This window comes from Lontra canadensis, unplaced genomic scaffold (assembly GCF_010015895.1).
Source record: "Lontra canadensis isolate GAN:19392208 unplaced genomic scaffold, GSC_riverotter_1.0 scaffold14, whole genome shotgun sequence".
Lineage (NCBI taxonomy): Eukaryota > Metazoa > Chordata > Mammalia > Carnivora > Mustelidae > Lontra > Lontra canadensis.
Window position 1 is genome coordinate 27,378,745 of NW_022631008.1, and position 26,169 is coordinate 27,404,913.

At 36.5% G+C, this 26,169-nt stretch overlaps 1 protein-coding gene across 4 annotated transcripts in view; it reads right to left on the minus strand.

Moving 5' to 3' along the window:
- REV3L (REV3 like, DNA directed polymerase zeta catalytic subunit) overlaps positions 1–26,169 on the minus strand; it is a 183,020-nt gene that overhangs the window by 114,150 nt on the left and 42,701 nt on the right. For all 4 annotated transcript variants that reach the window (XM_032858330.1, XM_032858329.1, XM_032858328.1 and 1 more), the window contains exons 2-4: positions 15,301–15,490; positions 9,110–9,184; positions 2,951–3,111 (exon numbers count right to left, since the gene is read on the minus strand). In XM_032858330.1, the coding sequence (XP_032714221.1) occupies positions 2,951–3,111; positions 9,110–9,184; positions 15,301–15,395 (331 nt within the window). In that variant the 5' untranslated portion in view covers positions 15,396–15,490. The remainder of the gene's footprint in view (positions 1–2,950; positions 3,112–9,109; positions 9,185–15,300; positions 15,491–26,169) is intronic.

Genomic DNA, 26,169 nt, shown 5'->3' on the forward strand with positions numbered 1-26,169 from the left:
CATAACCCATGAGAGCATGAAGTGAGCTGAAACCAAGAGTCAGATGCTCAACCGACTGAGCAACCCAGGTGCCCCTCTTTTGACCATTTTTAATTGGATTGTTTGCTTTCTTACTGTTGAGAGTTCTTTACATATTCTAGATGCAAGTACTTTATCTGATATGTAATTTGAAAATGTTTTCTCCCAGTATGTGACTTACCTTTTCATTAATAGTATTTTCCACAGAGCTAAAATTTTTAATTTTGATAAAATCAACTTAGCAGTTTTTCTTTTCATGGAAGGTTTTTTTGTATTCTACCTAGAACCTCATTGCCAATCCAAGGTCAGGCAGATTTTCCCTTTGTTTTCCTCTGTAAGTCTGACAGTTTTAAATTTCACATTTAAGTCTATGATCCATTTTGATTTTTACATAAGGTGTGAAATATGTGTCTGGGTTCTTTTATTTTTATTTTCTGGCATCCAATGATTCCAGCACCATTTGTTGAAAAAAACTATCCTTTCTTCACTGAATTACGACAGTACCTTTGCCAAAGATAAGTTGATGTTATTTGTGTGGGTCTATTTCTGGGTTCTCTTTTGTTCCATCGGTCTGTATGTCCCATCCTTTTTCTAATACCATGCTGTCTTGATTACTGTAGCTTTATAATAAATGTCTTGAAATTGGTAATGTGATTCCTTAAAGCTTTACTCTTGAAAATCTCTAAATTGCCCCCCTCACCAAAAGAAGGATCTCCCAGATAAGAAATAACAAAGCCCTCACAAGAATTTGGGGAAACAATTCCTGTAGGGAAGGAAGTTAAGCAGTGAAGTTATCCTTCTCCTGCCTTTTTGTATCTTTTCTCTTCCTGCCTTCACTTTCTACTCTTTTTCTCTATGGAGAAAAGGAAAGATACTGGGCAGACAGACTACTTCATCCTTTATCAGATTATCTCTATCTTGGTATCCTATGGACTATTTATACAACTTGGTTTATACAGAATTTTATAAAATTCTAAGATTTTGAGATATTGAGAAAAACTGGCATTTAGTAAACTGTAAGTTGCACCTAAAACTGAGATTACTATCTAGAAGAATTAGTTATGAACAAATGAATTATTTTGGTCTACTTAAAAGGTGAGTCATATATTGGTCAATGCTTCAATTTTTGTGGATTTAAAAAATGTAATATTTAAGTTGTCAATATAAAACAATCTGTTTTCAGAAACAGTATTACTGCATCTAAATTATTTCATGTATAGGTATTATCAGCATCATGGAGAGACATGACAAACACAACTATAAGTATATATAACATTATATATTAAAGCATTGCAAATAGTATTATATTTGATAAGGATTCTGCATTATAGTTTTCCAAATTACATCTGTAATTCCAGTGCCTGAATTCCTTTTAAGTCTTTAGAGAATGTGTATGTGCACATATGTGCACACATCAGTGTTTGCTAGGTTTTGCTCATAGATAGTTTTCTTGTGTGTCTGGTATGTTCTAATTTGTGTGAACATATTATATTTGAAATGTTATTTTTAGGAATAATTTAAGACCTGTAATAAAATTCTACAGTAGAATTTAGAATTTAGAATTTGCCTCTACTGAAGGGTGAATCTATGACCAGACCATCATTACCTCAGATCAAGTTCTAGATCTGGGAATCTCTTTTATTCCCAAAGAATTCAAACTGTGTTGAAGTATCTTAAAGCTGTTCCACTTCCTACTTTGTAAGGGCATCTTACCCAATGAGACCCTGGGTTTTGTTTCTGCCTCTCTCATTTGGAAAGGCTGTCTCAATGGAGAGTCCAAATTTTCCAGGATGAGCAAACCCTTCAGGAGAAAGGTTGATTTTCAGCAGTCTATTTCCTCTTTTGGCCAGTATTTCTTTGCTGTTTTGTATCTCTTTGATGCATTTAAGATTTTTTAAAAATCTTCTTAGCCTTTAAATTGTTTTTAACAGGAAGGTTAATTATAATCACTTAGTCCATTATTGAGCAGGGGAAAAAAAAATCCTCCCTGGTTACTTTTTAGAGCACAGTTTGGATACTGTAGAAGAAATGTAAGAAGTTAAACCAAAAAGAATAGACAGTAAACTATGAGATAAAAAAAAAGCTAGCCTCTGGTTTAAGAAGTATGGCAGTGAAGAAAAAGAAAAAATTAAAACAGGACAATAGCATTGGCAGAAAAAAAATGTTGGGTTCATTTTGTTTCATGCAGAAGAGAAGGAATTCGATGAGAACAAAAACAAAAGATGCTAGACCATCTGACCCGGAAATTCTATTCCTAGATATGTGCCCAAGAGAAGTGAAAATATATGGCTACACAAATATCTGAACTTATGTTCAAAGCAGCTTTGCTCATAAAAGCCAAAAAGTGGAAACCCAAATTTTCCATCAGTTGATGAGCTGATGAACAAAATGTAATATGTTCATAAAATAGAGTGTTATTTGGCCATAAAAAGAATGAAACACTAATAAATGTTACAACATGGATGAACCTTGAAAACATTAGGCTAAATGAAAAAAAAATACAATTCCATTTATGGGAAATGTGCAGGCTGGCAAACATACAGAGACAGAAAATAGGTTGCTAAGGGGTGGGAGGCATGGAAAGGTTAAAGGTGACTGCTAAAGACTACAGATTTTTCTTTAGAAGTGCTGAAAATGTTCTGAATTTGATTGTGGCGATGGTTGTACAACTCTGTGACTATACTAAAAGCCAATGAATTGTCCATTTTAAATGAGTGAGTTGTATGGTATGTGAATTATATTTCAATAAAGTTATTACAAAAAAAATTCTTTTGAGATTCTTTTCCTGATGAACCCTAATACCATTTTGCATATTCCTTTTTATTCTTTATCCACTCAGCAGTTATTTTTTAAATATATGTCATTTTATGAATCATCAATTACATAACCCTTGTTTCAAAGCTTTAATTTGAACTTGGGAAATTAACCTTACTTTTCCTTCTTGCTTTTCGGAACTTGACAGCAGCCAGATTTATTAAATTCATTCCATAGAGATTGTAGTCAATGAACAGCTGTAGGAGATAGGGAATATGCGCTTCATGAGGCTGGTAAAATTTATTCATTATGGCTCCACTTTGCAAAAGTTCACATATCCTAAATTAGAAGAAAAAGTTATATCATAAAATTATGGTTCCTAAAATGTTAAATGAAACATTATACTACTATAGAGAATGAAACACATTATATTAGCACACAAATTTTTTATTTTAATTTTACTGAAAATTTGTATTTTGTTAGAAATAAAAAAAAATAAAAGTTTGGACAAGTTTTAAAGTCAGCTGCACACTCAAAGAAAATGACAAAAAACTACTTGGATAAAGAATATTTTGACTTCAAAAACCAACTTAATACTAATTATATTAAAAAAACAGGATGTGAAAAGTTTCTAAAATATGAACTTTTCCTGGGGTGCCTACCTGCCTCAGTCAGTGGAGTATGTAACTCTTGATCTCCAGGTTCTAAGTTTGAGCCCCAAGTTGGGTGTAGAGATTACTTAAAAATAAAATCTTTAAAAAAAAAGAGTTTCTCCTTTTAAACATTGAGAGAAACATTTTAAAAGATTATTACAAACGTTCTGAAAAAGGATTTATGACTCAAATCCACTACTCTGAAATATTGCTATTTTAATATTTGTCTTCTCTTGAGTTATTTTTCCTTCATGATGGAGAATACAAACAATAGGCAATTATAAAAAGTGTAAGTGCTATGCAAGGGAAGTATATGAAACATCCAGAAGGGATTAATAAGATAAAAGTACAGAAGTTGTTTCTGCAAAGCCTCCTTGAAGAGAAATCTCTAAGCAGGAGACTAAATGATGAATTAAAGATATTTCTTCTCTGGAGAAAGGGAAGAGTATTTCACACAAATAAAATTATACATATGAAAGGTCACAAGAAAACGTGGCCTATTTGGGAACTGAAATCATTGAGTGAGGCTTAGTGACAGGCTGTGGAGAGTGTGTCTATAGGGGTGTGGGGTAGAGAGATAATGAAAAGTCAGATCATGCAGTCTATTAAAACATTCAGAGATAGCAGAATTTGCCTTTGAAGTAAAGAGCAGGAAAGACAAATGACCAGGGTATCTAGACAATACACAGGACTAGAGCTAGGAAGTGAGAAAGGTATTGTGGAAAAACTAAGATGATGGTAGCGTTGACGAAGATCATGGCACTGTGTTGATTCAGGAGATATATAAGGAACAGTCATGGCTTGGTGACTGATTAGATGTGGAGGATATGGCAGAATAAGAGTTAAGGAGGATATCTAGATTTCTTGGTGGTGCCATGTTATTGAAATAGAAAGGACTAGGGACACCTGGGTGGCCCAGTCAGTTAAGCCACTATTTTCGGCTCAGGTCATGATCCCAGGGTTCAGGGATCATGGGATCAGGGATCAGAGTCCCACATCGGGCTCCTTGCTTGGCAGAGAGCCTGCTTCTCTCTCCGCCTCTGCCCGCTTATTCAAAATAGAAAGGACTAGAAAAAAACAGGTTTCTTTGCAGAATTTCAGAGAGGGATTAAGGATAAACTCAGTTTTAGACATACTGGGGTTTAGGTATTGTGGGGTATTCAGGTAGGTTTCCATAAAAATACTGACAATGAATGACAATGAGAATGAGGACAAGAATAACTTCATTTACACAGCAGAGGCAGCTAACATATTTAAGGACTATGTACTAAACACTGTGTTATGTGTTTCAAATGCTTAATCTCAAGTAATCCTCACTACAAACCTATGATACTATTATCCCCATTTTATAAATAGAGAAACTGAGTCTTAGATTAAAAAGTTGTCCCAAATCATACAAATTAAAAGCGGAAGAGCTAAAATTAATGTTTTCTCTGATTTGTGAGCCCATACTCTTAATGGCAGAGCTATTCTATTTATCCAGAAGATGGTGTGACACATTGATCCAGAGCTCTGGAGGAAAATTTAGGTTATTGATATATACCTGGAAGTCAAATGCATAAAGATTAACAAAAAGTTAAACCAAACTATAACAGTAGATAAGGCTGTACAGTGAGGTGAGAGTACAGAGAGAAAAGCTGAAAGCCTAAGACATAACCCCAAGGACAGCTGCAGATGTTAAAAGAGGAACCAACAAAATGGCATAAATATGAATAATCAGACAGGTATAAGGAAAATCAGAGGAGGCTTATATCAAAGAAATGAACACCTGGGGTTATTTTAAAGCACTATAACGACAGACATCAGGTCAAAAGTTAAGGACAAAATGGTATTAACTAGATTTAGCAACATGGAGATCTGATTTTGACAACACAGATCCTCTCGAAAGGGTCTAAGGAATCCCCAGTGCACAATTTAACAACTACTTTTCTAGACTGATGAGTTCCATTTTCTCTGTGAAGTAGAAGGCAAAGCCTCAGGAGGGGCTTCACATTTGAGTAAAGAGGGTGGAGAAAGGTAGGAAGAAAATTAGAGAAAAGCAGAAATAAGGCAAGGCAGGGCCCAGGTGAAGTTGAAGACTATGAATTCACAGTGGCACCATTCTGTTGTGATTTTTTTTTGTATCCTAACAGTAATCAGAAGCCAGAGTTTATAGCAGAGAAAAAAAGGTAAATAAACAGATTAACCCAGAATTGATGGTTAACCTGGCAGACAAAGGAGTTGAAAAGATAGAGAACAGAATCTAAGCTGGATAGGAAAGAAATTAATTGCAGGAGAAAGTTATACAGAATGGGGCAGTAGTAGTGCGTCCAGGGAGTTTAAAGCCTCAAAACAAAACAAAACAAAACAAAACAGGGACACCTAGATGGCTCAGTCACTAAGCGTCTGCCTTCAGCTCAAGTCAGGATCTCAGGGTCCTGGGATCAAGCCCTGCATTGGGCTCCCAGCTCAGTGGAAAGCCTGATTCTCCCTCTCCCACTCCTCCTGCTTGTATTCCCTCTCTCACTGTCTCTCTCTGGGTGAAATAAAGAAAATCTTAAAAACAAATAAACAAACAAAAAAACCCCCAACAACATATAAAGGATCTTATTAGAGCCATGAAAAGGTTCTAAAACTGAATTATAGTGGTAAGTGTACAATTCAGCAAATTTACTTTAAAAAAAATCACTGAACTGCATATCCTTAAAATGTGTGAATTTTGTGGTAAATTAGATCTCAAAAATTAAAGAAAAAAAAGAAGACTGTAGTCAGAAATCAAGATGTCTGCATTTAAAATCTCAGAGGCAGGACAAATTTCAGGGTGTGGTAAGAGTAGGTACTAGGTATTTATCCTAAAGATACAAATGCAGTGATCTGAAGGGGCACGTGCGCCCAAATGTTTATAGCAGCAAGGTCCACAACAGCCAAACTATGGAAAGAATCTAGATGTCCATCAACAGATGAATGGATAAGGAAGATGCGGTGTATATATGTATATATATCAAAAGAAATGAACTCTGGCCATTTGCAATGACGTCGATGGAACTAGAGGGTATTATGCTGAGCGAAATAAGTCAATCAGAGAAAGACAATTATCATATGATCTCCCTGAGATGAGGAACTTCAGAAACAGAGTAGGGGGTTTGGGGAGTAGGAAAGGTAAAAATGAAACAAGATGGGATCGGGAGGGAGACAAACCATAAGAAAATCTTAACCTCACAAAACAAACTGAGGGTTGGGTGAGGGAGGATATGGAGAGGGTGGTTGGGTTATGAACCTTGGGGAGGGTATGTGCTATGGTGAGTGCTGTGAAGTATGTAAGCCTAACGATTCACAGACCTGAACCTCTGGGGCAAATAATACACATTATATGTTAAAAAAAAAAAAAAAAAAAAGAATGGCAGTAAAGTTCACAGGAGATGAGCAAGTAGAGAAAGCAAGAGACCAGTCTCCAAATGGTATGTATAGGATTGATTCATTCTATAGAAAGTTATTGACTACTCTGTGCCAGACACATAGATTCTGAACACTGAGGATTATACATCAAACATAGCAAAAAAAAATATTTGCCTGTGGGCTTACGTTCTAGCAGGGTACCAATTGTATGTGCAAAAATTTTTTTACGATTTTTATTTATTTATTTGAGACAGCAAGCGAGTACATGCTGGGGGAAGGGACAGAAGAAGAACAGACACCCTGCTGAGCAGAGAGCCTGATGCAGCGCTTGATCCCAGGACCCCAGGATCGTGATCTGAGCCCAAGGCACAGATGCTTAACCTATTGAGACACCCAGGTGCCCCTGTATATGGAAATTTTAAAAAGAGGACATGTGTGTATATATATGTATGGAAAATAAAAGGATAGGGGCACCTGGGTGGCTCAGTGGGTTAAGCCTCTGCCTTTGGCTTAGGTCATGATCTCAGGGTCCTGGGATCGAGCTCCACATCGGGCTCTCTGCTCAGCAGGGAGCCTGCTTCCCCCTCTCTCTCTGCCTGCCTCTCTGTCTGCTTGTGATCTCTCTCTCTCTGTCAAATAAATAAATAAAATCTTTAAAAAAAAAAAAAAAAAGGACACACACCACACTCTTAAATTGCCTCTGGGGAGAAAAGTAGTTAAGAGCAAGGGTAAATAAAAAATAAATATTTTAATTTATATAAAATATGAAATTTTGTATTTCATATAAAATATGAAAATCTTTTTCATATATACTATAGCCAACACAGCACCTATAATGTGCCAGGCACTGTTTGGAGCGACTTATAGATATTAACACATTTGATATCAGAACGACGTGTGCTAACATCAACCCAATTTACAGATGAGGAAGATAAGTCACAGAGTAAATAACATGCCTAAATCGTCCCAGGAGATAAGAAGTAGAGCCAGATTTTGAATACAGGTAATCTCTCAATAAATCAGGGAATTTCAATAGGCACATGATAACCTGACTATATAATTTAAAGCAAACTTACTGGAAAGAGTTTAATAAGTATTTGACTGTTATAGTCAGAAGGAAGAAAAAGATTAGATGTATACTTCACATAGAACTAGGCTATTTTTAAAGATTATGCAAATTTTATTTATGGGTCCCCCTCTAGCACACTTGGGGCTGAGAAAGGGTAAAATGATTAAGGTTTACTCTCTCAGTACTGTGTGTACAAGATAGGTTAAGAATTCACAATGATTGTTCTTCTAGACTCCATGTATATAAGAAAGTGTGACCAAGGGAAGTGGTACAAGAAACATCATTGTCTGTAAGTACCTGTTCTGAAAAACTGTTTTAGTACCCTACATAACAGAAGCTGTTTGGGATAAGGGTGGGAGCAGATTATAGAGAAAACTAGTTTTCACTGGTTACCTGGAGAAGGGAATAACTAACCATTGGGATTAAGGCAGTGATTCAGTGAAGCACTCAGTTGGCCTAATTCAGAATGAACCTCACATCGTTGGTAGCTGTGCCTCTCTTGGTGCCTAAATCCACTCTGGGGAAACATTCAATTTGTGTCTTACCAAAAGGTTACCTTTTGAAACCTAGTACTTACTAGCAGAGAGGTCTTCTGAAAAAACAACAATAAGCATTTCTCTAAGGACACTTTTACCCTACTCATCACCACACAGAATGAAAACCCTTGTTGTGAGCCCCAGAGGACGACTGAAATCTTCTTTACATGTGCCCTTCCTGCCATTAATGACTTAGACTCCAGGACCACTGACAAAATAAGATATAGACAGACTTACTGAGGGAAAGAAAAAGACAAAACAAAACAAACAAAAAACCCGGGATATAAAATTTCACTAACATTAATAAAGAGTCAAAAGGATTTTGAGTTCTTAGTTTATACTCTGGCCTCACTCTCATATATTTCTTTTTGCTTTGAAACTAAAGAGCAAATTTCTCCTGGTTTTGAACATTTGCTCTGGCTACTAAGATCCTACAAGGCAGCCATCATCTCTCTTTATCTACTTCTACAGGCTCTCCAAACCTAAGACAGAAAAGAAGCAGTAAGGGGCCATGAAGCAAGGTCCTGTCACTCTTAAAATATCCTTTTTAGAGGCCAAGTTACGGCTCTCTCTTTGCACATAAATATACATATGGTCTCTTCCTTTAATAATGCTACAAACTACATAATCCTTTCTTCTAGATTTTTCTTATTATTACTGAAATACTTAAGTGATAGTTATTCATATTTTTATTTATCTTGTACCTTTTCACCATCGCAGGATTATAAAGATAGATCTTCATAAAGTGTCTTTCCTTCTCATGATAACCATAAAAAGGCCTGAAATAAAAGAAAAAGATATTTCAAATTATTTTCTGCATTCAGAGATGAAGTAATGCAGCTTGTTTCCCAAATTAGACTCAGGTGACCTAATTCGGTCTTATTTATATTATTAACCAAAACCCTAAAAAACAAACAAAACCATTCAAAACCTTCCAATTAAACCTACAATAGGTTAATATATAAAATACTGAAATCTGGTTACTTCTTTTAAGAAGTTTAAAAATAAGACTTTCAAAAACTAGGGACAAAAAGGAGTGGTAAACCATTCATACCTTAATTTCAATCATAATATCTTTATTAAAAAATGGCTCTTTTCAGGCACCTGGGTGGCTCAGTGGGTTAAAGCCTCTGCCTTCGGCTCAGGTCATGGTCTCAGGGTCCTGGTATCGAGCCCCGCATTAGGCTCTCTGCTGGGCAGGGAGCCTGCTTCCTCCTCTCTCTCTCTCTGCCTGCCTCTCCGCCTACTTGTGATCTCTCTCAGTCAAATAAATAAATAAAATTAAAAAAAAAAAAAGGCTCTTTTCTCTTTACTCTAACCATGTATAAAAAAAAACAGAGACCTTTCAAGTACCTTCTTGACCTATTTCCCATTCTTTCTGTCAAAAGCTGTATTTCTTCACTAATAAAGTCCTTTAATTAATAGCATTCACGAGGCACCGGGGTGGCTCAGTCGGTTAAGGGTCTGTCTTCAGCTCAGGTCATGATAACAGGGTCCTGGGATCGAGCCCCGCATTGGGCTCCCTGCTCAGTGGGAAGCCCGTTTCTTCCTCTCCCACTCCCCCTGTTTGTGTTCCCTCTCTCTGTCTCTGTCAAATAAATAAACAAAATCTTAAAAAAAAAAAAAAAAAAAAAAAACTTAACAGCATTCATGTTACTTTGCTTATTTGTCTCTGTTTATTATTGATTTTGTAAGTTCACTAGCCAGAGACAATTTACCTATATTGTATATGCACATATACATGTGTGTGTGCGTAACACACATCCAACTCAAATGAGGCCTACGAAAACTGTGCAGACAGGAATTTAAGAGATTGAAAAGACCATGGCCTTACTTGAGGACCCTAATTATGTTGAGGCTGGATTTTTCTCAAGGGCATTAGCTAGAATGGGGAAAGGAAGAAGCAATATCCCACATGGTCAGGAGAGAAAGAATCTTCAGTGCAAGATGAAATAAGTTGGAATATCATGTTGCATCATTTCAGAAGGATCTGAAACTACACCAGTACCTCTGATATACAGACTACCATAACTGTTTTTTTTTTCTTAAGTATGCTCCATGTCCAATATGGGGCTTGAACTCACAACCCTGAGATCAAGGATCACATGCTCTATAGATTGAGCCAGCCAGGTGCCCCCAGACTATCGCTTTCAAAGATGATATAATTAGAAATAATATATAAACAAGTATGAATTTGCATATAAAATAAAAAGTTTCCTATCTTCCTAGAGTTTATCTGTAAATAAGTGGTTGGTTAAATCTTTAGGTGGGTAAACCCATTCACTTTCATTTAAAAAATACTGTCCCTTTATAATGGGCACTAGAGAGAACTTATCCTCGTTAGGATACCATTTCTGTCATGTCGGACAGTGTAGAGGACATCAAATACAGGATTAATCTGGCAGCAGAGTCATTATCTAGAGTATAAACTTTTATTTCCCCTAGCTAGTTTAAGCTTTTAGGTCACAGCCATCTATATGATTGTTGTAAAGCAATTTCTATTTAAAAAAACAAAAACAAAAACCCAACTATTTACCAAGTCTTAAAAGGTTCTTTATCTCGTCCTTGCCACTCACTCCAATCTTGTGTCCTATCACTCCTCCTTTAGCCTTCCTGAACATTTTAGCCCCTCTAACTTACTCCACTCTCAAGTACTTGCCATTCTCTCTGCCTGGAAAGCTTGTTCTGAACACTGGCATGGTTTGTTTTCAGTCTTCATTTAGGTTTCTACTGAAACTTTCTCACTTCCTCGTAAAAGCCTTTTCTGACCATCACTCCTTATCCCTTACCCTTCTTCACTCTTCCCCCCACGCCCCACCCTTCTTTGTTTTAAAAACACTTAACCACTTCGTCTAGTTGGCCACTATTTACCCCATTTTTGTTGCCATGAAACAAAGACACATTACATGAATGATTTCATTCTCTCTCACTGGCAAAATTTCAACTGTTTATTCCTCCTGCTATGGTATTTCTCATATAGATAAATAGAGTTCTCTACCTGGAGACACAAGTTATTTTTAGCCAGATAAATAGGGGAAAAATTTAAATGTGCAGTGTAGTACATGTTTTCTTTGCTTTGTTTTGGTTTTGTTAACAATCTTTAGGGTTTTACAATTAAAATTTCATAAATTTCAAAAACGGATTTTAAGTTAAGACTATCAAACCTCTAAAATTCTTTATAAATCTAGGATTCTGTTTTCACATCTATGGCCCCAAAATATAGCCTGGAAATTCTATAAATTCAATTTTCTGCTTCTGTAAAATCTAACTGGCAACCCTTACTTCCTGCTGTTGGCTTCAGCTGGTTTTGCTAAAAGAATTCCTCAACAGGGAGATCCTTTGGATGGAAGAAGGCAGGATGGAACAGTTTGAAAAGATATTTTATGCTTAAAAAATATCTGATAATTAAGTGTTTTTTAATAACAGAAGGAAAATGAAAATGGATAGCAAAAGAGCTCAATTAACTTACATGGATTAGGAATCTCTTTTTAGGATATTTTCTAGAATCATGGCAGCTAAATAGCAAGGAATTCCAGAAATGAGCCTAAAGTCCTAATCCTATCTCTTGACCTAGCCTCAGGATAATGCATTATCCAAAAAGACTGGAATTAAACCTGTACAAATTTTAATTTGGTAGTTATGCGCAACCTTGTCTAAAGAAGTAGGAAAAACTGAAGGACTAAAATATCATAGAAGCTAAAATGTATGGTAATAAAAAAGGGATCTAGGTTGGGAAAAAAGTTAGAATAAGGGGAAAAGAGAACGGCAGCCAGAGAACAGCTCATCTTTCACCTCAGGTATTTGGATTCTTAAAACCATGACAATGCCTTTAAGAAAATACCCATTAAAAATACAGAAAGACTGGTAAGTGGGACGCCTGGCTGGCTTAGTTGGTAGAGCATGTGACTCTTGATCTCAGGTTAGTGAGTTCAAGCCCTGTTGGGGAAAGAGCTTACTTTAAAAAAAAAAGACTGGTAACTATTCATTTTACTAGGCCGTTTGGAAACTCAACTTTGAAATGAGAATATGTATAGGAAATTCCTTAGAAACTATTAAACATTAAAAAATTAGAATATAAAGCTGATAATTATCTTTAACCTAATTGTTACTATCATAGGATAGGTGTGAACTTGTACCTCATTCACTTATGCAACCAAATAGTGGCTGAGCCATATTTACTAAGTGTCCAACACCATACAAAGTGCTAAGGACATCATGGTGGACAAGACAAACATGGTCCTTTTTCTTGCAGAGCTTACATGCTAGTGGGAGAAATACATAAAAATTAAGTAAACAAAAATTAAAAATAATTGCCAACTACATTAAGTGCTGAAGGAAACAAAGAATGGGCAGAGATACAGAATAACAATAATGACAACCTATTTTTAAGTAAGGAAATCAGAGAAAACTTCTTTGAAGAGGTAAAGGATTTAAAGGACTGGAGAAGGATAGAGTACTCAAGGAAAACAAACTGCATGTATGAAGCTGGGAAAGAGCTCGGCACATCAGAGGAACTGAAAGAAGACCCATATAGAATTTCTAGATGGAGCACAGTGAACTTAAGTATGGAGGTAGGCAGGGGTCAGATCACATAGGCTGTGGTTAGAAGCTTAAATTCATTCCATTAACAATATGAAGCCATTCAAGGATTTTTTTTTTAATTTTATTTATTTATTTGACAGAGATCACAAGCAGGCAGAGAGAGAGGAGGAAGCAGGCTCCCCGCTGAGCAGAGAGCCTGATGTGGGGCTTGATCCCAGAACGCTGGGATCACGACCTGAGCCGAAGACAGAGGCTTTAACCCACTGAGCCACTCAGGCGCCCCCATTCAAGGATTTTAAGTGATTTTAAGAGGATTCAGTGTATCTTAAAAGAAGAGTACTCTCATGGCTCTGGAGCAAGACAAAAATAGAAGGAAATCCCATTAAAGATACTGTGATGGTCCAGAGGAAAGCCTAGATTAAGGTGGAAGTAATAGAGAGACTTTAAGATAGTTTTCATATAAACATCTCAAACTCAAAATGTTCTAAAATGAGCTCCAAATCTTCCCTGCCAGCCTGTTCTGCCTGCACCTTGCATCCTGTTAGCAGTATGGACTCAAATTTTTATAGTCATCTTTGACTCCTGTCACAACCTTCATCCAATCAGATAGCAAAGCTTATTGACTCAAACCTCAGAATAGATCCAGAAGCTGACCACGTCTCACTACTCCCATTACTACCTAAGTACAAGTCAGCATGTTTTCTCATCTCACCCAGATTAATGAAACAGAATCCTAATGCTCTCCCCTGCTTCTACCCTTATCCCCGACGATCTACTTTTCACAGAACTGCTAAAGTAATCCTTTCAAGTTTAAGTTAAATTGTGGCTACTCAAATTTCTGCAAGAGCTCAGAGTAAAAGTCATAGTCCTCAGAACAACCCACTGCAGTAGTTCTCAAACTCCAGTGTGTATCAGAATCATTACAAAGGCTTATTAAAACACAAATTGCTGGGCCCTACCACCAGAGTTCTGATTCATTAGGTCTAGGATGGGACCCAAGAATATATTTTAAATAAGTTCCTAGGTATGTTAATCTGAGTCCTCTGAGAAGTAGATGCCAATATATGTAAGAATTTATCAGGGGAAACGACTGAGAGAAAATGAGGAGGGACCCAGGAGAGCCTTGGATAGTTACCAAACTTGATACACATCTGATCCCATGTGAAACAGAGAGGGACAGAGGGAAGATCAGTAGAAATGTCTTCTATTGTAATGTAATTCTAATCAAAGTGCAGAATGAATTTCAGAGAGTTCTCAAGTGTCTCCCAGGAACAGGCCTGCCTTCCTACCCTTACCAGGTTTAGCCACTGGTTAGGAATAGCCTACAGAAAGCAGCTTCAGTTCATATGGAATGATAGATAGATTTCACCGTGCTGGTGGGGCTGTTGTTCAATCATGCTTGCTGTATTTGGAGGTCTGACAGATGCATTCTCCTAGCTGTCAAATCAGGTAAAGCTGATGTTGGTGATCCTGGAAACTATACTTTAAGAACCACTGGCCAACATGATCTCCATCCATTCATCTCTCTCTAACCTCATTTGTCCTACTCTCTTTTTCCTCCATTCTGATCACCTCCATGTAATTCCTACTCCCTCACCTTCAAGTCTTTGCTCAAATGTCATTCACCTTGTCAATGCCACCTTCCCTGATGACCTTGTATAAAATTGCCACCAGTCCACTTTCCTACCCTACACTATGGATCCATCATATACTACTCTACATCTTTGTTCCATAGCACTATCATGTAATAAATACATTTATTTTGTGTCATATCTTTAAGTTATGTTTTGTTTCCAAATACTAAAATATAACCTCCATGGGGGCAGGGATCTTTGTTTTGTTCACCAATATATCCCAAGCACCTAGAATAGTGCCTAGCAAATGGAAGATGCTCAATAAATATGTTAAAATAAATCACATGAAATTCTACAGTTCTAAGAAGTGGAGAAATGGAAAAGGTTAAACCATCTTTCACTGCAATAAAAATTTACTTTAAAAAATTAAAGCATAGGGATGCCTGGGTGGCTCAGTTGGTTAAGCCGCTTCCTTCAGCTCAGGTCATGATCCTGGGTCCTGGGACTGAGTCCCGTATCGGGCTCCTTGCTCAGTGGCGAGCCTGCTTCTCTCTCTGCTCTGCCTGCCACTCTGCCTCCTTGTGCTTGTGTGCTCTCTCTGACAAAAAAATAAAATCTTAAAAAAAAAAAAAAAAATTACAGCATAAAATTTGCCTTACTTCCATTAGATTAGAAGTAAAAGAAAAATAAACAGTATCTCTGAATCAGACAGGTTTTCTTTACTTGGGATGGTACTAGAAATACAAATAAAGAAATTTAAAAAGTTAACATATACTTACATTCCTGATACTAATGACACTTTGAACACGTGCTGAGCAGTGGAAGATGGATTGCCTAAAGCCACATTAAGTGCTCTGTCGATACTGAATGCCATCTGAGAAAGATAGCTTTCTGGCTGCTGTCCATAACCATCGTATGGCACATAGAGGTAAGGAAAGATGCCATGCAGATGAAGACATGTCTTCTGACCTAAAAATGTAACACATTATAAAGTTTAGTCTTGAGATGTATTTTAAAATTTTAACATTACAAGCTCAGAATGCAAATCATTTAAATGTTCTAATGACAATACAGCTTATCTAGGATAAGAGTTGAAAAAAATTAACCCATAATTTAAAGCCACCTATATTAACTGCATTTTACAACAGAACATTTAGAAGCATTTTATAAACATAAGCATTATAGTATGATTGAAACAGTAGTTTTGGTGAAAATATGTTTGAGTATTTTACCCACAAAATCTCACTGGTTTTACATACTTCACTCAATCGCCCTATAATAATACCACTTAGCACAGTGTTATGAATCTTACAGAAACTCACTGTAAGTTTTTTAAATAAATCAGTGCATGTCTGTCTTGGCATAAAGGTTTTCAAACAAGAGAATTCCCTGAGACAGCGACTGCTCTAGGAGAAAGGAGAGGGTAAAAGCAGTTCTAGTATGTGGAATTTTGCTATAAGGGTGTGGAAGGGGGTTTGGGGAAGAGTAATAATAAAATTTTGCTATTAGGAAAACAACAATAACAACAACAACCAAAAATGACAAAAACAAAGCAAAAGAAAACCTCTACAGATCATTTGTCCATAATGGACCTCTAGATATCTAAACTGCACATTTGGTGGAGTGGGACGAGGGGGAAACACAATGAGAGGTGAAAAAACAAGGATGCACACTTCCCAGGAAGCCGTTCTATCGGGCAAGGTGCAAAAGGGGTAAACGGTGCTGACCTGCCAACAGACAATCAGGGTTAGCTATGATAAAGAAAGTAATACGAGTAAGAACCCACAAAAGAAGTGACACAGAAACAGTAATGTATCCATTACAAGGTTAAGTAACAACAGCAACAACAAAAAACAGATGCACCATTACTCTCATGAATCTGGCAGGGCTGTATAGAAGTGGTTCCTGTCCTCAGAGCACTGTCCCTAGGTCCCCTTGGGTACATACCATTTGTCTACTTCAAACAGGGAGAATGGCAGTGATGGAAGAACGTATCCATTTTTTTCATGCTGTCACTATCACTATACTGCCCTGCCAACACAATCCTTGGGCTTCTTCCCCATCCCTTATTCTACTCTGCTTCACTAGGTTTTTTTTTTCCTTTTTTGGCAGGAAGGTAACTATTTGTTTGCTTATTTTTTTTCCTATTTATAATTTAGAATGATTTATATAAAATACAAAGAAAATAGGTCTATGTTCTGTTGATGTATTTAACACCATAGTGATTAACATCAGTTTATCTTATTTTTAAGGTACAGCTATGACAGAATTAACAAATAAATCTGGAGCAGTTATTACATACAGCAGAGCAAAATTAGAAAGACCAGTCACACAATGGAATAAGATCTATACCCGCTCAAGTGCAGTATTTGGATTTCAACTACCAACTTCACACTTCTGAAGAACTATAAATTGTGCTGCTGTTAGACCAGTTTCTATTGTTAGCAGCAGTTATGTTGCTTAATTTCAAAGGAATGGAAAAAAAAAATAACACCTTTCCACTTAAAAGCAAATTGTTGATCATTTTGTTTCATTTCAAATCTGATTATATCTACTAAATACTGCAATTTCTTAATTCTCTGAAGAGAAAAAAAAGCTAAATTTTAACAATGCTTTTTAAATATCTCATGAAAAATGTTACATCCATTACCATTCAGGACATAAACCACAATTTGTTTAAGAGCACGTGGCAATGCTAAACCATGGAGGTAAGGAAGATGGGGAGACAGAAAAGTATCCTCTTTTAAGCTGACAAATAAATCTAAGACCAGTGATTACAGAAGTAGTGTAATAGTGCGGTGCCTGGGTGGCACAGTCGCTTGAGCGTTTGACTCTTGCTTTCAGCTCAGGTCATGATCTCAGGATCATGAGGTCCAGCCCATTGTCAGGCTCCATGCTCAGTGTGGAGTCTGCTTAAGACTCTCTGCCCCTGACCACTGTGCATTCTGTCTCAAATAAATAAATCTTAAAAACAAACAAAAAAAAGAATTAGTGTAATAGTATATTTTATAAGTTTCTAAGTTACTAAGATACTAGTTTTACAGTGTGTATATCTCAATAATGGAAATTTGGATAAATTTTATAAGAAATAATTATAAAACCTGATTTCTACAAGTTTCTTTATAGGGAGGGTGTTCAGAGTTCACAGAATTTTTTTTTAAATACCTACTTTTCATATCTCCTGTGAAGTAGGGGCATAAAGACATTATCTTTCTATTTTACAGCTTTGAAGCTACAATAATTTGTGGTTTATGACTTAGGAATAAAGCAGAAATAATTTATTCAGCTGGCACTGAACTAGGTACTACACATATATTCAGTTCTAGAACATATAAAAACCTCGCAAGTATCACAAAGCTTAACTTTCCCCAAATCACATAACTACTAGGTAATCGAATCAAAATTTAAAAGCAGATCAATAAAATCTAAAATCAATGCTCTTTTCATTTAACCATGCTGGTTCTATCCAATGTCGGCTTCCTTAATCCTTAACTCTTCAGTTCTTATTTTGTAATGTAAATGCCTGTTTTCTTACCTGACTCTCCCATTTGAAAATTCTTTGCAACTGGTGCTGTGTTTGAATGATCATAATATCCCCAGGACCGAACACAAAGCACATTTTATGTGCTTAATAAATACTTATTATAATGGATGAACAAACCCTCAGTAAAACAGAGTAACTGCTTAAGGAGAAAGGAATGATGTAAAAGCCTTGAGTATCTGGGAAAAAAAATCTATGAAAACAGAGGGACTTTGATACAACTAAGGATTACAGAGTTTTAGGGGGACACAGGTGTTGGGAAGAGTCCCCAGCTTACTGCACTTTCCTACCCTGACTAACCCAAAGTCCCATGCAAAGCTGCAGTCATTACATCAACACAGATGTACCTCCCTCTGGTTCTCCAGCAGCTAGGGATGGCTCGGTGCCTTAACACCTTTCCTCAAGAACAACCTCCTGAAAACACAGCACAAGAATTCTTGGCATTGCACTTAACGGTTCTAATATAGAATGAGTATCACAGAAAAGAAAATGATGAGAAACAAGATAGAATAGGAAACTCAAAAAGTTAAACTAGGAATAAGAAATGTGTAAAAATCAATGTGAGATTCCATTTCTTTTTGGCAACAGGTCTTTTATTATTGTAAAATTTGCAGTTCCATAACAGCACTGCTTTATCTTGACAAGATACAGACCACTTCCATAGACTTCCCTCCATCAGCTCTACACCACACATACATAAAGTACCTTGAAGATAAGCTATTCTGCTCCACCCCCATCAGTCAGGATTAGATTCAGCTGTGAGAAACCTAAAATCAGTGACTTGAGCATTTAATTAATGGTTTCTCTCTCGTAAAGTAAGTCCAGAGCTATAGGTAGTTTGTACTGCACGTTCGGGCTTTTGCAACATCTAGTTAGTTGTGTAGTTGAACAACTTGTGACTTCAATCCAGAGGCTTTTTCACTATGCTCCAAAGAGCTCCACACACAGGATTCTTTTAAAGAATGTTTATATAAAATTAGTGAAAGCTATGCTATTTTGAAACCCTGCTAAATGATCTAGGATTCTTCGAAGGTTTAGAATAATAAGCTATGTCTAAGTAACATGTGGATCCAAAGCAAGCAAGCAACTGGCATTCTTCATCTTCCTAATTTCTGAATGTCCTCTCTTATTGTCATGTCAAACTGAATCAAGGCAGCAAACTTAGGAATAAAGACTGTTGTTGGGAGAATAAGTCTACACACACGAGTTTCAAAAATTTTTAGAATTTGGGTTTTCCAATTTGACTGATGTTGTCTCATTCAGAAACTGCAATAAAGTTGTTCCAGGAAAGATCCACAGAAACCTGTCATAGCATAACTGCTGGTTTTTAAAGACACCATGGCAAAACTGTGTGAAGGTGGCTACTTTGCAATTCTGTGTAAGGAGGGCTTCTATAACCAAGGTGGATGCCTCTGTAACAGCCAGTACTCGGGTATTGTAAATCTAATCTTTTAGGAATTTAGATGTACAGTACACATTAAGACCTCTGTATTCCAACATTTCTTATGTCGTTTCCCCACATTTTCTCCTCCATTTTAAGTGCCTTTATTTGGTCTCTTAATTTGGTCTCTTAAAGTGTGCATCTAAAGTCTTATTAGTTTACTCACAGAAAAATTACCTGTATTTTTTTGTAGATACACTTTTGATAAGCAGAAAGACTAATAAGTACCATTCCTCTAATTCTGAGGTCTGCAAATTTTTTTCTGTAAAGTAGCAGATAGTAAATATTTTAGACGTTATGGGCTATACCGTGTTTGATACAACTACTTAACTCTGCTACTGTAGTCTGAAAACAGCCATAGACGATAAATACATAAGTGAACAGGCATGGCGGTGCTATTCCAGTAAGAATTCATTTATGAAAACAGGTAGTGAAAGGATTTGGTCCATGGATAGTAGTTTGCCAATCCCCGCTCTAACTTATGAGACTTCATCATCTAGAACAGAAAAGCTTAACGTCTTTTTTTTCTTTTTAAAATAAGCTGACTGGTCACCACAATCAAAACCATGCTGGCCTAAGAGTATACTAGGAGACTGAATAAGAAATGCTTATTTTGTAACTTGTAACCCTATCTCCCAAATCTCAAACTCAATACACATAAGATTTTTTAAAAAAACTCTACAGAGCTATTAAATAGAAAAGCTTGGTATGTGAAAAGGAAAATGTGTATTTATGGAATTTTTGTTATTTTTTAAGTTTTATATCATTGTCATTACCTCAATCTGTGTCCCTCTAAGCAAAGTCTTTCTTTGCTTCTCTTTAAAGTTTTCCTCTTTCTTTCCCATTCTCACAAAACCACAAAATGAACCAAGCAAAACTGTTCTATCATCTATTATCCTCTAAGAAAAAAACAAGAATGTACATGAAAATTTAGATATCAAGATGTTAAGACAGTATTACCAACAGTAAAAAAAAAATGAAGACATTACAAATTTCCAAAAATAGGAGATAAATTATGTTAAATTTGTATCATGTCTATGGCTCTCATACCAATTCCACTTACTGCTTGTTTTTATAAATACAAAGTTATCATAACACACCACATCCGGAATGGTCTATTGCTGCTTTGCTTCCAGCAGAGTTGAGTAGTTACAACAGAGACCTTCTAGCCCCCAGAGCCTAAAATATATACTATATGGCCCTTTATTTTTAAAGATTTTATTTATTTGACAGACAGAGATCACAAGTAGGCAGAGGCCGGCAGGGACAGAGAGAGGGAGGGAAGCAGGCTCCCCGCTGAGCAGAGACCCCCCTCCCACCCCGCAATTCGGGGCTTGATCCCAGGACCCTGGGATCCTGGCCTGAGCTGAAGGCAGAGACTTTAACCCACTGAGCCACCCAGGTACCCCCTATATGGCCCTTTATAGAAAGTTTGCCAACCTCAGCAGCAGATGGTGTTGAAGTATATTTCCTGGTGTGAAGAGATGTTTATGATATATTTATTTCAGGTGATATTCAGATTTATTTCAATTATAAACATATCTTTACCATAGTAAACAAGATAATGATTTATCTTCTTTTTGCTTATATATATTTTGGAAATTTCCAAAAGAAATTTCCAATTTCTTTAAGAGAAAGGTAGGAAGAAGTCATCTGCTTTTAAATGACCCAGAAATTAAAACAAACAAACAAAAAACCACCACCAGGTGCCTGGGTGGCTCAGTTGGTTAAGCATCTATCTTTGGCTCAGGTTGTGATCCCAGGGTTCTGGGACAGGCTCCCTTCCCTGTGGGGAGCCTGCTTCTCCTTCTCTTTCTCATGAACAAATGAAATCTTTAAAGAAAAAACACCACCAAGAACAACAAAAAACTAAGTATGATAATTAACTTTACAAAGGGCATATGTATATAACTTTGTTAAACAGTTTCTCTTCATATTCTCCATTGTAAATAATGCTTTGGGGTTTCACATTTATTCATGCCATTTTATTTCTTCAACTGAAGTATACATGGCTTTATTAGAATCACTGGCTTTGGGGCACCGGGGTGGCTCAGTTGGTTGAGCAGCTGGACTCTTGATTTTGGATCAGGATCATGGGACTGAGCCTTGCATTGGGCTGAGCCTTGCTTCATGCTCAGCATGAAGTCTGCTTGTTCCTCTCCCTCTGCTCCTTGCCCCAAATAAATAAATAAATGGAATCTTTAAAAAAAAAAATCATTGGTTTAAAGTTACAATCCCACATTACTAACAGAACTATATCCCCCAAGAACCAGATGTCTCAAAGGCCAATTTATGCATTTGTATAATTTATTTTTGTATTTCCAGTGCTAAACATGATTGGTTTTTTCATTCATAAATGTAGACATAAATTCTTTAGTCTTCATATACTTTGTCAAAGTCCACCATAGGCTGCTCATAATCACAGTCTCAGAATTCATGAACTTTTTATGTTCTACACAGAGATAAAGATGAGTAAATAGGCAATTACAGTACAGCAATTCTATATCCAAAAGACTCAGATTTGTAAGACTACTGATAGGCTTTCCAGAGGAAGCAATGGAAGAGCAAAGACAGAATGTTGTGGTATATACAAAAATCTGAAAGCAAAGGAGAACACATGGTCTGGGAACAGGAAAAATGTAGTTAGGAAGCAGCAAAGAGTGCAATGGAGAGAAAGGCCAAGTATGCATATGTAAGTGTGAGAGTATGTGTATATTCTGCGATCTGTGTAGATTTGCATTTTATAAAGTCCCCTTGTGGGCACATTGTAAGAGAAGCTAGGGACAGAGTTTTAATAGGAAAATAAGTTTAGGAGGCTGCTAGAGTAATTCACAAGAGAGAGTCAGCAGAGATGGAGAAAGCATCAAGAAGGACTGAGGGCACAAAAAATTTAGAGGTAACTGACTAGAACTTGGGAGTACGGTAAAAGAGAAAGAATCAAGGATGATGCAAATTTTTGGGTTTAGGCAACTGGATAGATGTAAATGTCATTCAGAGAAAACTGAGAAAGAAGAATAGGCTGATTTCTATTTTGAAGTTGTGGAATTTTAGATGTTTATAGAATTTCCAAATGGAGATTTATATTAAGCACAGATGTTGAGCTTGAGAGAGAGATCTGGGTAGAGAAGAAGACAGATTTGGGAGTCTGAATAACAGATGGGTAAAAACGCTCAAGAGAATACAGAGACAAAAGAAGGGGCATAGGTCAGAAACTTGAGGAACAGTAATATTTAAGGGGGGAATAAAGGATTTTGATTTGTGTGGGATATGAGAGAATGACTCCCTGAAAGGGCTGCCAGGCAAGAAAGAGTAGTAACGGCAAATACTTGAAAATATAAGTATGTTAGCCATGGAAACAAAGCTCCAAGAGTCCATGAGAAATGTATAAGAGAAACACAAGCAATGAAAGGCTGGATCAGAAACTGGGAGAAGGACGTACATAAATGTATATAGAAATGGCAAGAAACACTTCAGAATGGCAGAGGAAGAACCTTTAAAAGCCTGCTCCTCAGTGATAGCAACAAGAACACTGGGAAATTCTGTCACTTTTTTCAGCATTTTGTAAGATAATTAAAAGGCCTGTGACAATCCAACACATGTTTATTCAAGAAAATCAGTTGAATCTTAGCAAGAACAGCAAGCTTTGTGGTATTCTAAGTTGCCCTAATCCAATCTCCTTACCCCCAGCACCCCCCGCCCCAGCTCCAGAGTAGCTGTGAAAACAGCTAGCCAAGCAGGCACTGGAGGGACCAAAATAGATATGCAGTTCCCCAAAAGCCTGATCACCAGAAAACTGTCACTATTTGACCTGCCTGGTCACAAGTGAAAAGCTCCATTCTCAGTACTGTATTTAATCAGACTCCAAGCTCACTCTCTGTGTACAGTACTATCTGTAGCATCTTTATGGAAAACAATCAGCAGCAACTGTTTAACATCACAGTTGCTTGAGGGAGTTTTACCAGTTGTCGCTAATAAGAGGCTGAACAAAAACCTTAAAAGGAAAAGCTGAGGACTGAAATATCCATAAGAACTTGAAAGGCTCTGACATAGTTCTTGAAATTTAGAAGGTTATGCACATGTGTGGAGCTGCGGGCATTCTCAGGAAGGGATGAGAAGGCCCTAATCTTTCACTATGGTTGACCTTGAGGCTCTGCACCAAAATGCGAATACACAGAGACCCTCAACAAAAAGTGGAAAGAGACCTATCAGCTCAATGCATTTAAAGGAATCTCTGGTCAATCATTAAATTACCAATAAGCTACCTAAGCAGAGACTTCAAAAAATAGAGATTGTACAGAATTAATCCATGCAAGTCACTAAAGAAACAAACAACTAACAACAAAACAATAATAAATCCTGGGGATAGGGAAGAATAGGATTGTCCTAATTATTTTAAATGTCTAGTTTTCAATAAAAAATGGTAAGATAAAGAAAAAGAGAAGCATGGAAAAAAGGAGTCAATAAAACTGTCTCTGAAGAAGTCCAGACATTCAACTTATAATAGACAAAGACTTTAAACCAGCTATTAAAAATATTTCAAAGAGGAGGGGTACCTGCTGGCTCAGTGGGTAAAACAGTTCACTCTTGGCTTCAGCTTAGGTTGTGATCTCAGGGTTGTGAGACTGAGCCCTGCACTGGGCTCTGCACTCAGTGAGGGGTCTGTTTGAGATTCTCTTTCCTTTCCTCTCCCTTTGCCCCTCCCCCTCAAATAAAGTCTTAAAAAATTTTTTCAAAGATCAAAGGGAGATCATGTCTGAAGAATTAAAAGAAAGTTTGAGAATCATGTCTTACCTAACAGAAAATATAAATGAATAGACAGAAATTATTTTTAAAAATCAAATGTAAATTTTGGTATTAAAAAAAATTTTGGTGTTGAAAAGTGCAATTTTTAATTTCTGTTGCAAGAAATTGAACAAAATTTCTTGCAACAGAAATTACAACAGCATATTTGAACTGGTAGAAGTATCAGTGAACTTGAAGACAGGACAGCTGAAATTTTCCAATCTGAGGAACAAAAAAGAAAAAGAATGAAGAAAAATTAACAGAGCCTGAGAGATTTATAGGATTCCATGAAGAATACCAATATATACATAATGTGAGCTTTAGCAGATGAGACAGAAAAAGGAATGGGAAAAATATTTGAAAGTAAGGCCAAAAAACCCCCCAAATTTGACTGAAAACATTAACCTGCATATAAGAAGCTCAATAAACTGCAAGTAAGAGAAACTCAAAGAGATCCAATGCCAAGATGTATCATAAGCAAACTACCAGAGGCAAAGAAAAAATCTTGAAAGTGACAAATGAAAAGTAATTTATCACGTACAAAATTTCTTCAATAAGGTTAAGAGCTGAATTCTCATTAGAAATCAGGGAGGCCAGGAGGATGACATAATCAAAGTGATGAAAGACAAAGACTCTTAACCAAGAATTCTGTATCTAGCAAAACTACCCTTCAAAACAAAGGAGAGCTGGGTAAGGTAGGAAGGAAGAAGAAATGAAGATGTTCCCAGCTAAATGAAAATTGAGAGAATTTGTCACTAGTAGGGCTGACCTACAAGAAATACTAAAGGGACTCTCATTCCAGGCTAAAATGAAAGGACAATAGAGAGTAGCTTAAATCCACACTAAGCAATAAAGAGTATCAATAAAGATAACTACATAGGTAAATACAAAAGATAACAAACATGTATTTTGTAATTCCTTCTCCTATGTCATTTAAGACAGCTGCATAAAGTAATAATTATAAAATTGTGTTGATAGGCTTATAATGTGTAATTGATGTAATTTATATAAATAATGTTATAATGGAGTAAAGTTTTTATGTACTACAGGCATACCGATATTGTGGGTTCAGTTCCCACAATATTCCCAAATATTGCAATAAAGTGAGTCAAATGAACTTCTTTGGTTTCCTGGTACATATAAAAGTTATGTTCACACTATAATTGTCTACTAGTTGTGCAATAACATTGTTTAAAAAAATGATGTACACACATTAAAAAATATTTTCTTCCTAAAAAATGCTAGCCATCATCTGAGCTTTCAGCAAGTCATAATCATTGATCACAGGTAACCATACCAAATACAATAATGAAAGTTCAAAATACGGCAAGTTACCAAAACGTAACACAGACACTACGTTATCAAGTGCTGTTGGAAAAATCGTGCTGACAGAATTGCCTGATGCAGGGTTTCCACACACCTTTAACTTGTAAAAAAAAGACAGTACCTGCAAAAGCACAGCAAAGTGAAGCATAATGAAGTATGCCTGTATGAAAATTAAAGTGGGATTAATCCAAACTGTCTTAAATTAACATGTTAAATGTAATACCCAGAGTAACTATGAAGAAAACTAAAAGAGAAAGAGAGGTAGAGAAAGGGAGGAGGAAAAATGGAATTAAAACAGTATACCAGAAAATACCTATTTAGCATAAAAGAAGACTACAGTAAAGGAATAAAACAGCAAGAGCATAAGACACAGAGAAAACAGTAACAAAATGGCAGATATAAAACTACCCAGAACTGGTAGGTAGTCAAAGGACACATTATATCTTGCCCTATACCCCTCAACTGAATGGGGAGTATCAATTTTCCCATTTCACATTTGCCAGTACAATTTGGGGTACTATGCAAAATAAGAACTTACAGAAGCATCATAAACCAAAG